At 42.6% G+C, this 13,235-nt stretch overlaps 1 protein-coding gene across 1 annotated transcript in view; it reads right to left on the bottom strand.

Annotated features, from left to right (window-relative positions):
* Positions 1–12,218, bottom strand: part of DNAH3 (dynein axonemal heavy chain 3) — a gene marked incomplete at both ends in the record, with an annotated part of 162,012 nt that extends 149,794 nt beyond the window's left edge. The window contains 6 exons of the mRNA XM_080911468.1: positions 757–946; positions 1,630–1,801; positions 2,148–2,220; positions 6,916–7,144; positions 7,671–7,775; positions 12,189–12,218. Of these exons, the coding sequence (XP_080767594.1) occupies positions 757–946; positions 1,630–1,801; positions 2,148–2,220; positions 6,916–7,144; positions 7,671–7,775; positions 12,189–12,218 (799 nt within the window). The remainder of the gene's footprint in view (positions 1–756; positions 947–1,629; positions 1,802–2,147; positions 2,221–6,915; positions 7,145–7,670; positions 7,776–12,188) is intronic.
* Between the last annotated feature and the right edge of the window lie 1,017 nt (positions 12,219–13,235).

Raw genomic sequence — 13,235 nt, 5'->3', positions numbered from 1 at the left:
GAGAACAGACAGGTCTTGAGCTACATTTTGAAGGTTGGGTACCCACAGTGTCTATTGTGTCTCTTACATCACCTGAAGCTTGTCAGGCATGAAGCTTGGGTTTTACCCCAGATGCACAGCTACTAAATCAGAACCTGCTGTTTACCAAGATCATCAGGCCACAGTTGAAGATCATTAGTTCAAAGGTAAACCTTAGTGATGGCGCCAGGGACAGGGAAGCATTTTCATCACAGGTTACATAGTATTTTGGGATGAGTTCAGTAAAATCAGGATGATGACTGATGACTGACCATGTGATGGTCCATTTTGATTGTCAGTTTGATTGGACTGGCCACTGCCTGAGAGATTAGTCAGGCATGCTCCTGGGTGTGTCTGTAGGGATGTTTCTAGAGATGATTGGCATGTGAGCCATAAACTGAAGAAGGAAGACCTGCTTTGGTTGCAGATAAAGACCATCTGATAGGATGGAAGCTTTTATAGGACAAAATCCAAAGGAAGAAGCTTGTTGGCACACACATGCATCTTTCTCTTCTCTCCACTCCCTGAGCTGCCCCTACTGTGTGATATTCTGCTCCATCATATCCTAAAAGCAATAGAGGTAACTGGCCATGTTCCCAAACCTCTGAAACCAAGAGACAATGTGAACCATTCCTCCTTTGAACTGATTTTTCCCAGCTACCTCATAACAGCAACAACAAAGCAGAGACATACAGTCAAAATAAAGACAGCTCTTTGCCCACTTAAGCCCAGCCTTACCAATGCTTTTCATGAGGCTATAGTAATAGTCACTTTCCTTCTCAGACCTAAGTGAGACTTGAAGGGGTTCAAGGGCTGGAGCTGTCAGCAGCATCTTAGGAATCAGTTTGTAAATTCGCACCATCACCTCCTCGTCTTCTGGGGCAATCATGTCTTTTCGGATGCCATTGGTCAAGTAGTAGTAATATCTCTTCCAGAAACGAAGAAAGAAAAGGGTAATGACCAAATGGCGGTGCCCACCTGTTCACCCACCAACCAATCTGCGATCAGACAGCCAACTGACCATTCACACCGCAGCCATCCACACCTTTTCCAGGGGTCACTTCACACACATGGCATGTGACAAGGCCAAGGGAAGAGTCTTCTTACTAAAGGAGACCTGCTCAGCTCTGAATATTTTAGTTGTCTTCATAGGCGCCAGAGCTCCTATAGAGATGCCGCTCATTTTCAAAATGCATCCACAGGCTCTATTCTGCTTATGATTGATAGGGTTGCCAGAGGGGAAAAACACAGAACACAATTGGTTCACTTACACCAAAGATCTTCCTCACTGTTTCTCTGAAAGTCAGATGTAACTGATTGCCCTTCTTCGTGTGGCAAAAATTCGGCCACCCACCACGGGCTGCCGTGTGGTGAACTATGGACTCAAAAGCTCCATTTTCTAAGATCTGCACCCCATGTGTCTCTCCCCCTCAAGTAGAGAAAGCAAGCACACACACACACATCCAAATCCCCACTCAGTGCTGTGGTGGCGTTTGGACTTTGGTATTCTTTTAACATTCCCCCAGGTGACTCCGCCATTCGCTTTTTAGAATCACTCAGATGCTAAGATGGTATTTATCAAGTTGGGGGTCCCAATAGGGAGAGAAGTACCTCCAGGTCTAACTCAGATGGCTTGCTCTCTTTGCTTTCTATTTCCATCTCCTGTTGCAACATCACATCCATCTGTTGTTCTGGACTCATGGGTCTGCTTTCTGGGCGGGTCAGGCAGGAGTCCATGTTATTCTTCATGTTCAAGGAGGAGTATTTGCAGGCAAAGGGTGTCCTGAAAGTTATCATAGTTCATCCCTTAGGCGTCTCACAGAGGCAATTATATTTTGTCAGCTCTACTTTTCCAACTTGAGGATTGTAAGGGAAGCTGCTCTCCTTTATGCCATCTAGGGACAACTAATGTGTGCATGTCAGATAACCCAGATATGTAACAATTCCCATGCTGTGAACATTGGCTTTACTCGCTCCATTAACTTTTATAGAGAAATGGTGGAGGAAATGTTCTTAGTGTGTGACCATGCTTTGAAGCCAAGAAGCAGGCTGTGACTTGAATGAGACCAGATAGTATCTTGCTTCAGTCTAATCTCTTTTATTCTATGGCACCCACAGTGACACCTTACCCAGTAGCATCATCCTTGACTTTAAGGTACAACTTCATTTTCTTCTTGGAGGGCTCCATTGAGGTTTTAGATGCTGTGGGGAGTGAAGAAAGAAAGACATCAGGGATGGGCAGCCTTGAGCCATTCTCTGTCTATAGGGATGTAGTCCTTGGAGAACAGTCAGAGTAGTAAACATGGCAGGGAGTGGTGAGGTAGAAAAGGTGTTACCTGTGTGGCTCTGAAGAAGCCACTTAATTACTCCAGGTCTCAGCTTCTCAATTTTAAGAGGAAGATAAGTGTACCTTCCATTCATCCACTTAACAGCTACTAACAATTTCCTCCTTGGTTCACTGCCTAACATTCTATGTTCTATTTTCTAAGCATCGGTCATATTACTTATTCTTGTAAAGCAGACTTGAGCTTTTATACTCAGTGGATTTATTTTTTAAAGGAAAATTTTATGATACTCACAAACTAAAAAAAAAAAAAAACAGTATCATCTCTATCAAGTACATAATAGCTGCAAATAAACCAAAGTCGCTTTGCAACAAAAAGAAAGTAACTACAGATACATTTAATATTTGATACAAAAACAATTTTAGTAAATTTTAACTAGAAACCATTACTTGTTAAAGATATTAGTCTGAGGGAATTAAACATAGCATAGAAATGTTAATGACATACTTGTAACTAAGGCAACATTTGGAGAGATTTGGGGATTAGATGCCTTCCTTTATAAAATGAGAACTCAAGAGATACTTTGATTTCTTTCAACAAAAAGAAAATTACTTTGAGAATGCAGCAATTTCTGGATAGAGTCAGAAACAATGATCCTGAGTGAAGTAACCCAGACACAGTCAAATGTTTTATGTTTTCTTTTATCTGTGTTTATTAGCTTTTAAGTTTCAATAACTGTATTGCCATCCAAATAACCATAGAGGTTAGATAGCTGGTAAGGGCACAGGAGGGAGGGGGAATCTTCCAAGGGAGGGGAAGTAGAAAATAGCGCTATAAAGAGATGAAGAGAAAACTAGATTAAAAGGATCAAAAAGGGGAGGGGATGGGAAGGCAGGGCAAAAGAGGGACTATGGGGAAGGACAACACTACAAGACATATAAAAACCCACTACTGTAGAAGCTTCCTAAGATATCTATAAAAGATATCACCATATAATAGTGGAGACAACACCTCAAGTAGACAAACGAATAAAACCTCTGGTGTTGGAAATGGATTGTATCTTGTTGAGTTTTGAGCCAAAGGTGTCCTATAGACCTCTGGAGACATTTCAGCTATTGCCAAGAATACTGGTCAGTCTCCACAACCTAAAAGTAAAATCCCATTGCTGAGGACATCACTTACTTATGTCATCAACCATGGAGACACAAAGCTGGTGCCCAATTGGAAGCTTAGCTCATCCTGAGTAGTGTTCATGATGCTACAAGTTACTCTGTGTGCTACTGAAGGAGAGAATCAATAGTCAATATCATCCAGCTATAAACCTTGTAACATAGAATAGAAACTTGCCTACAAGATATAGTGGTGTAATGGTGGCACAAACGTTATAGAAATAACCAACCACTTTTTAAAAGAATGGATTTAAGGTCAGTTCCATGAGATGGAACCCATTACCTAATACTGCTAAAGTGGCCCAGAGCCCAAGACTAGCTAGGCCATGGGCTCTAGGGGAAAAACCTGCTACTATAATTCTACTAAAGGAACATAGCAGTAAAATGCCTAATGACACATTGCTATGGCCACAGAAGAGTGCCTTTCTCAAGCCTCTTCAGAGAAGTTTCTTCTTCCCCTACATGGCAATTAACACAGAGAGACTCACAACTGGACAATATACAAAGAGTGAGAGACTTCAGAACACTTGTTCCTTAATGGGTTGTTTTAATCAGACCCCACCCACAAGATCAGGGTTCTAGGTGAAAGAGGGAGGCTGAAAGATTATAAGATTTAGAAGTGATGGATGGCACAAAAGGAAATAGCATCTTCCAGACACCATAAGACTAATGTACAAATGAGCTCATGGGACTGTAACATCACACACAAGACCTGCACAGGTTCAAGTCAGAAAGAAAAAAAAAAAAAAAAAAAAAAAAAAAGGAAACAAAAACCCAGCACTAATAACGGCTGGTGAGCACAGGGTCTGACTCTAGTTAAGAAGGAAAGTTTGCTGTTGATTTTTGCTGTGAAAGGGAAAAATCGGTTTTCTGCAGTAGATTGTTATTGGGTATATAAACCACATGCTAGGGCAGGCTTCTTGCCCAGGAGTAGCTGGCCAACACAAAACAAACTCTGTGGGCTGTTGTTGTTGTTGTGCATGCACACACACTCAAGTGTGTGCTTTTTGTTTTGTTATTTTTGTCTTTTTTTTTTTTACCTTTGTTTTGATTTTTTTGAGAGAAAGAGAACATAAAGAATTGGATGGGTGGGGAGGTAGGGAGGATCTGAGAGGCATTGGGAAAGAACAAATGATAAAAATCTATAAAATATTTTAATTTTAAAAAGGCACCATGATTTCTAAAATAGGATGAACCCTCTTTACATATTAAATTTGTTGCTTTTTTGCCCTAAGACTTTCCAATTTTGCAGCATATGATTAAAATATTTCTGTTGTCTACAAGCTACTCAGGTTATGTATTTTGTTATGGAAACTCAGACTTAAACAAGATTCATGGTATTAGCAATTAGTACTTGAAACCCAAGTTTCTAGGTGTTGTGAGTTGCCCTGATGCTGTTTTCTGACGTTAATTTTGCTCCCTCAGGAGGGGCTGCCCTCTGACAAGCAGTTGCTCACATACTTGGGTGACATCATCTGAATCTTTTGTCCACTTTTTTTTACTGGTCAAATAAAAGCTAGAGCTTGTGATTGAGCAGAGGGAGTAAAAGGTGGGGTGGGAGGTCTAAAAGAGAAGAAGGGAGGAATAGAGGGAGGAGGAGAGAGGAGGAGGAAGAAGAGAAGATGGAGCAGAACCATGTGGCCCAGAGAAATTGCAAATTGCAAGGGTATCATAGCTGGGGGATAAGTTGGTGTGGTGATGAACTGCCCAATCTAGGCTTATAGCTTATAAATATAACAACTGAAGTGTGTATTTATATGTGTTTATTGCAGGTCAAAGTTACGGCAACATCTAGATGTGATCTCACACACTGGGTGTTTAATGTCTGCTCTATGTCCTTGAAGTATGAATGTGCCAAGATAAGACCCTAGAGACATACGTGTGTATTCAATCAACAAGCAATGCTGCTAAGGACTGCTTCCCAGAATCCTCCAAATGATATTTACAGGATTAGAACTATAAAAACAATAAAAGCAAACTAGAAAAATGACAAGAAAACCTATTAGAAATCTGAAAATGTTGCCATCTCTGCTGGTTAGTTTGAACTGTCAACTTGATGCTATCTAGAATCACCTGGGAGGAGAGTCTTACTGGGGAACTGTCTAGATCAGGTTGGCCTGTAGATGTGTCTATAGATGTTGTCTTGATTGTTAACTGGGTAGGAAGACCAACCCTGAAGGTGGTTAGTACCACCTCATGAGTGGGGTCCTGACTTATACAAGAGTAAAAAAAAAAAAAAAACTAGCTGAGTTTGCAGCAGGCAAGAACCTGTGTTTTATTTTTTCCTTGTTCTGACTGTGAATGTGATGCTTTTAGTTACTGCCTTGACTTCCCAATCATAATTGAGTCAAATAAGCCTTTTCCTCTCTTAAGTTCCTTTGTTCAGGGTGCCTTATCACAGCAGTGAAAATAAAATGGCAACACACATGCACATACACACACACACACACACACACACACACACACACACACACACACACACACACACAAATAAACAAACAAACGCAGTAGCATATTTTAGTCATGGTGTACTCAATACTGAGCAGAGTCAAAGAGAAAATTAGTGAGTTGGAAGATAATAGCTGAGAAATTCACTTATATCACAGAAGGAAATGAAAAATATAAAATGGTTTGAGACAGAGAACAGATTGAGTGACTCCAAAGTGTATCTAACAAAAATTACAAAAGGGTTCTATAAGCAAACATATGTATATTTGGTGGGTTGAAATAAGTTAATGTCTGTAAGACATTATGGTAAATAGTTTCCAAAAATACATGCCTCCCATGATCCCTACTTCATGGTATGACTTTAACATGACAGACTATGGTAAAAATGATAAGACACCAGCTCTAAGGTTAATTTTCAAAAATTTATGTGGCTTCTGGTATGCTAGCTCTGTCTTGCTCCCTCTTCTCACTGATCCCAGGGGAAGTCAGAAGCCATGCTGGAAGCTATCCTATGTAGAGGCCATGTGGCAAGGCACTAATAATGATGCCAACAGTTAATGAAAACTCAAAAATGGGCACCGTCCTGCAAGAGAGTCCTTTCCCGTGCACTTAGGTGACCGTGATCTTGGTTGGCACCTCGAATGCATGATTGTGAGAGATCTTGAGCTTGAACTACCCAATTAAACCAAATACGGAGATTTGATCTGTAGAAACAGAGATAGGATGACTAGGGTTTGCTTTAAGTCATGTCATTTTGGGGTGATCTGTGATGTAGCCATCTGTGATGGAGTTTAAGTACATTAAGCAGTGCTGGTTATTTGCAAATGATGCACAAGCTTTAGCCATTATAGTAATTTCCATTTCATAGGTAGAGAAATTGAGGCTGTATGAAGCTATTCAAGTTTAGGTTCAACCAAGGGCAACCAGGATAAAAGCCCAGGAGTAGAAGTTTCTCTTCAAAGCACCATTCTGCACAAAATACAGCATGTTGTTACAAGTACCTAATGGCAGTCTTTGACTGGTCTTGTCCCTGGGGACACTGATGGTGACTGGTTGATAGACCTTCACCAGGTCTTTCAGCTTCATGTCCCGAGCTGTCAAGGAATAGTTATTGCCAATAGAGTCACTGGGTCCACGGTGGTGGTCCTGTTCTTTGAAGGGCACAGCCAGGGTCCAGGATGTGCGTTGCATCAGTGGGGGATAGAAGCTGTGTGACATGACAGTCTGTGAAGGAAATAATGTAAAGGAGACATCGTCAGAGACATCTCCGTGGGTTTGGGATCTGCTCCCATTGAGACTGAGCCTCACATGCTATATACTGTGTTTCTACCTCCCACATACTCTGGGAAATACTTCGTGCATGGGTACTTCTCTGCCCAGTGGAAGATATCTGAATCCAAGGAAAACAGCTGGTATTCAACACCCAAGAGTTAGGCAACAGTACGCTTTTAGTCTTCACAAACATGGTGAAAGGCATGTAGTGTCTCTCATTTTACAAGTGGAGCTGCTGAAGTAGTTTCTCTAACACAGTGGGTGAAGAGCAAGGCCAGATGCAAACACACCTTTATGCAAACACAAACTCTTTATCTCATATGGCTATAGTGTCTTCTGGTGGCAAAGTGGTCACTGCTATTGATCCACTTGCCAAGACTATGCAAATTTACTAGAAGCCAATGAATACCCTTATAGGTAAGGCGTGTTCCTCAGATCTCTTCCCTCAGGAGAAAGGCTGGCAGCCATGGGCACTAACCTTATAGAGTTCAGATGGCTCCTCATTTGCAGACACAGGCAGAGGAGGCAGCTCTGGCCGTGCTTGGGAGTGGCTCATGTGATGTATGGAGTCACTTTTGTCAAGCTGTAGAAATGGGAACAAAGTCACTCTTCAGAACTTAGGACGGGTTTCTGGGCTCTGAGGAGGGTGAGAGCTGCAGAGGTTCCCAGTTGTTTCTGCACACAGCACTCACTGATCAGACCCCTCTGTCCACCACACATGACTGCTTCCATTTTTAAATCATCAGCCTGTCTCTTCTCCAACACCTCCACTTTGGCTTTTTCTCTGTGGGCAATTTGCTTATTTTCCTACCCTACAGGGAAAGCCTAAGTTTTGAGTGGCCTGCAACCCAAGCCAGAGTAGGATTAAAAGTGAACTTCTTTTAATTTTTAATCATTTATCATTAGCATTAGTAATATTATTATTGAGTGTGTGCATGGTGTGTGTGTGTGTGTGTGTGTGTGTGCGCACGCGCATGCATGATTTCGTTGTGCATGTGCATGCCATGATGTGACCTGTGTTGTAAATCAGTGGACAACTTTATGGAATTGGTTCTCTTCTCCACATTTATGTGGGTTTGGGGGATTGAACCCATGTCACCAGGCTTGCAGGACAAGCTCCTTTACCTTCATCATGTCAGTCCCCCAAAGTGGATAGCTTTTACAAGTTGACTCTTGCATTTCACATATACAAAGTTTTAATTAAAAACATACTCAGACAACGGTTTGGTATCTTTTGTATATTTAACAAGTGTGCAAGCTACTCTCTATGACTCCTTTAAGAAACTTAAGTGTGGGAGTCACCTTTCATCAGTGAGTATACACTTGGCTGTGAGCCTCATGTGAGTGTGAACTTTTATCTCCCACAGTTGCTCTCAGTCCCCATATGCCTCTCCTGAACAGAGCTGAAAGTGACTGTAGGTTCAACAGTATTTCACTGGATTTTGTCTGAAGACTCAGCCCCATTATTCGAGATAGGCTCTTTATCTGAGGTGTGACAGAGACATTTCACGCTATCGATCACTGGGGGAGAAACTGATGTGTTGTTGGAGAGGTTCTGCTGTTCTTCACTTTCAGGGTAATTTGAAGGATTTTTCAAAGGCTAACTCAATTCTGACTTTAGCCCTAGAATGTGGCTTTGGACTAGCTCTGGTGTAAGATGAAATGCTGTGTTAGAGATTTATTTAATTGGGTCTGCAAATTATGGCATGTAAGATTGCCCATGCAGGCTGGGGCAAAAGAGAGACATAGGATTCCCTATTAGCTACGAATCACCAAGCCTAACTAACCCCTTAGGGATAACCCCTAACCTTGATTAACCTCCCTGGAGCTCCTATATCATTGAATGAGTAACACTATTTACCCAAATTCCAAATGATTGCACACACAACCTTAAAGGATTTTTGGTAGTCCAATCCCAAACACACCAGAGGCAAACTTGTCCTCTAGGGCAGTAGCTTTTAACTGTGCATCATTTTTCACCCCAGAAATGTCAAGAATGGCAAGAACCCCTTAGTTGCCAAATTTCCCTAGAAAGGTCATAAAGTTGAGAACATGCAAAGCCATGATCACACATGTACTTTAAGCTTGAGATCCTTGAAAACATGAAGTGTATTCACTGATCTCACAGCCTGATGCAGTGTTTCCCCCAAAGGCTGTTACCCATTAATGGTTGGCCAATGGATACTTATTCAGAGTAGAACCACTTGGTTCCCACCCCAAGCCTGATGCTCTTGAGAACCAATGACCTTGTTACTGTCATCTTATAGAACTTGGTATACTGACATTTTTATTGTCTTAGCTTCTTATATATTGGGATTCCAATCCTGACCCATCATACCCAGTTTTAATATGCTCATCTAAACCACCGACTGCTTCTTTGTCCACTGCCTCAGTCTAAAGAGCCTGGGATATAACCAGTCCTCTCCTAGATATCGCTCTTTTATGACTGAAATCTATGCCATCTCTCTATCAATGATGGAAACAAAACAGGGAAAAATCCCCAGACCAACTAGAAACAGACTTCATTATCCACATTATGTACAATACCATCCAAGCAAGAGTCTGGCAAAAGTGCTTTCAGAGACAGGAAGATATTCATAGTGTCTTTTGAGGTCCCAGATGTAAAGTATGTATTGATGAACAGGTTAGGGCTGTCTACATTGTGTCTTTGCATGCAAGAAGAATTTGTGGTCAGTGGAAAAACTCTCCTTTGGCTTAGATTTAAAAATACTATTTAGATAAAAACTTTTTAAAGAGAGCAATAAACACCTGCAGAGCAGAACATCTTGAGTAAGTTACAACAAGAGCATGAATGAGCAATTAAACCCAGAAGCCCTAACCTTGTAGAGTCAGAGAGGATCTTAACATTATCTTGAAGGGGGCTTGGTGGTTGTGTTTCTGCTCACCGTGAGGAAAACCAGATTTCAGGGGCAACAGCACCTGGGAAGTTGATCTTCCCATCAGAAGAAAGCAGAATATAGTCTCAGTGGGAAAATATGCTCTACCCCAGTTTCAATCTATGTGGCACAATGATTGATCCTAACCTATGGCTCTGGGCATGAGGCCAGTCAGATGCTCCATGTCCCTATCTGTAGTGACTGGTTAGGAAGATGGCATGTGAATCAGGCATTTGAGCAGAGTATTCCCTCATACTTTTGCCAGAGCTACAGTGAAAAGCAGCACACTCTCTGTCCTTAGGGTCATTAACAGAGAAACAGCTTATTCCCAGAGCTCCCCATAGTCATATGTCATGGGGAACATGTGCCTTAAAATAAAGCAAAATAGAAGCCTGCAAAGTCACCAGAAGGAGAAAGCATCTCATGGCATCAGTGGGCACCCTGTGTCTAACTTGGACTTCTTGGTTATCAGAACCTATAGATTCTTTGAGGTGTGGGGCACAGTGAATTATACTTCTATCTTCCCAACCTGAGAAAAGGTCAGTCTAGTGACAGACACAAAGACAGTTGACTCAGAAAGCTCCAGACAGGGAAGAGAGACACTATTGCTCACATGCAGACAGAGAAGCCATTCTCTGGCTAATGAAAAAAGCAATCACTTTTTGCAGAGCATGAGAAACTATGCAGACACACATTTCCCCTTAAGCTAGTTCCTGGGTTCAGACTAAGACATCCACAGAGAAGCCTGTAGGACAGGAACACAGGGCCATGGTGGATAATCAGTACAGGCAGGAAGGACTCCACTCCACAACACATTAGGGCATTTTCTTGACTCATTCTGGCTAAGAATTTTCTGCAGGAGAATTTCTGATGGGGGTAGATGAAGAGATGAAGAGTCTTGTAACAGCATGTTCACTGTTTGCTAACAACACGAATGGCCGAGCGTCTTCTTTGGTGAGTTTTAGGGAGTCTGTATTTCAGAGCACCTGCTTGGATATATAACAGATCTAATTTGCAAAGTGTCTACTTTCAATGCTCCTTGGGTACTTGAAGTGACAACCCAGTGGGTCTTAGCATCTTGGGCACCTGGACTGGGTAGAAGCATGACTTTGGGGCAGTTTGTTTTTAAGGTGGAATCCACCAAGCACTTCAGACTAGTCTCATCTGCTCGGCTTCCCAAGTGCGGAGTCTACTGGCGTAACCCAACACAGATGGTTTGTTTCTGAGCGCACATGCTGGCTTTCATGGAGCTGCTGCGTTAAAAATAGAACTCTTGGCTCTACCATCGTTCTCCAAATCTGGATCAGAGTCTTCGAGGATGATGGCCAAGACTCTGTTTTCTGATAAGGCTGTTATTGTTGTTTTGAGACAGGTCGTCCAGACAGCCCTGGATTGTACAATCTAACCTGACTCATCACCCCCAAAGCCATAAGATTACAGGAGTGAGCCTCCATGCTATGAGATACTTTGTTTTTTATAATTTGAATTTTTAAATTAAAAATAATTTTAAAAACATTTTAAAGATTAGTAATGTCTGTGCAGCTGTGCATACCAGTGTACAGGTGTCAGGTGACCTACTCGATCACTTTCTATTTTATTCCCTTGAGATTGGGTTTATCGCTGAGCCTAGAACTAAGATGGTGGCCAGCAAGCCTCAGTGACCCCCCCATCTCTAACCCTCACACCTTACTGCCCACCCACCCCCAGCACTGCAGTTACAGCTGTGTGCTTTCACGCCCATTTTAACATAAGTGCTGGGGTACGAATTCAAGTCCAATCAGTCTTATCCACTGAACCATCCTCTTCCCAGCCCAGGACCATGTCAGAATATACCCCGGAATACTCTGATGTGCAGTCAAAGATGGGACCTGCCTGCTGGAGCACGTAGTCTAATGGCATTGAAGGGGAAGAAAAAGGACAACAGGTTTGACTCCTAAACTTCCAGAGGAAAATTTAAAGACACAATTAACATATTTTCTAGGTCAAAGAAATCTAACTCGGCAATCTCTGCGTGTGAAATGTCCCTCCTCCCACACACTCATTTCCCTACATGTTGAAGACACAAGTGCAGAAAAACATGTCTTACACTTCACACCCACCTTCTGTGATGAGCAACTGGTGTGGCTCATGGCGCCTGTTCTAAGTGTCCCGATTAAACAAAGTCTACAGAATTCTCAGTTTCTCTGAGGATCAGTCTCTCCCAGCCAGCTGCTTTGCAATCTGTGGTTCCTTAGGGCGGAATGGGAACTTAAGCAGCAGAATGTCCAGGCACTCTGGAACTTCTGACCCAGAGCTGCCTTTCTGAGGTCATAGACTCTGGTATCTCAGAGAGTTCCTTAGCAGACAGGAAGAGAAAGGAAAGAGAAGGAAGAGGTAGCCTGGCCTTCTGCAGGAAGTCCTCCTCTGGTTCCCACTCCTCTCAACATTTCTTCTTCTTTTCCTCTCAGTAGGTTTCTTGGAACTTCCCAGAACGCACTGAAGTCTCTGCAAAGGGCAAAACCGAAGCACAGTTACATGGTAATGTGAAGAAGAGGGTTTGCTGCTCCAAATTACACCTCTGGGAGCCCAGATTCCTCTCCCTCTTCCCTCATCTGCTCCAACAGTACAACAGTAATGGAGCCTGTGCCCAGGCCCAGTGGCAGGTAACCAGGTTTTAGCGTCTGTTGCTAAGAGGAGGGGCCTCTTCTATGCTTAAATACAAGACGGGGCTTGACCTGCTGGCTCCCTTCCTGGGAGGCTGAGCTGAGCAGCAGGAAGTATTGGTGACGGAAAGGAGTTAGGGGTGCTTTGTAAGGGCCCAGGGATGTAGCAATAAGAGGTCATGACCCAGGAGAGGTCTAAAGGCGCCCAGGCCTGCTGTCGAGTCCTTGAGGTCTAGAGTTGGAGAGATCTAACCCAGACCCTGCCCTTTTATCTCTTTGGGTGAATGTGTCAGCTTTCACATACAAATCCCATCTTCTTGTTTGGGGAGGGGGGTTAATATTGTGAGCACCCATCCCATCAGGTTTGTTTGAGGGTTTAATAAGATAGTACATCTAAAATAGTTTGCACACTGCAAATTTATCTGAATTTGCCTAGGACTTTTACACACACACACACACACACACACACACACACACACACACACTTCGAGACAGGGTCTGAAG

This window comes from Micromys minutus (assembly GCF_963924665.1).
Source record: "Micromys minutus genome assembly, chromosome: 2".
Classification (NCBI taxonomy): Eukaryota; Metazoa; Chordata; class Mammalia; order Rodentia; family Muridae; genus Micromys; species Micromys minutus.
The sequence above is the reverse complement of the archived record's forward strand: the minus strand, read 5'-3'. Positions and strand labels throughout refer to the sequence as shown.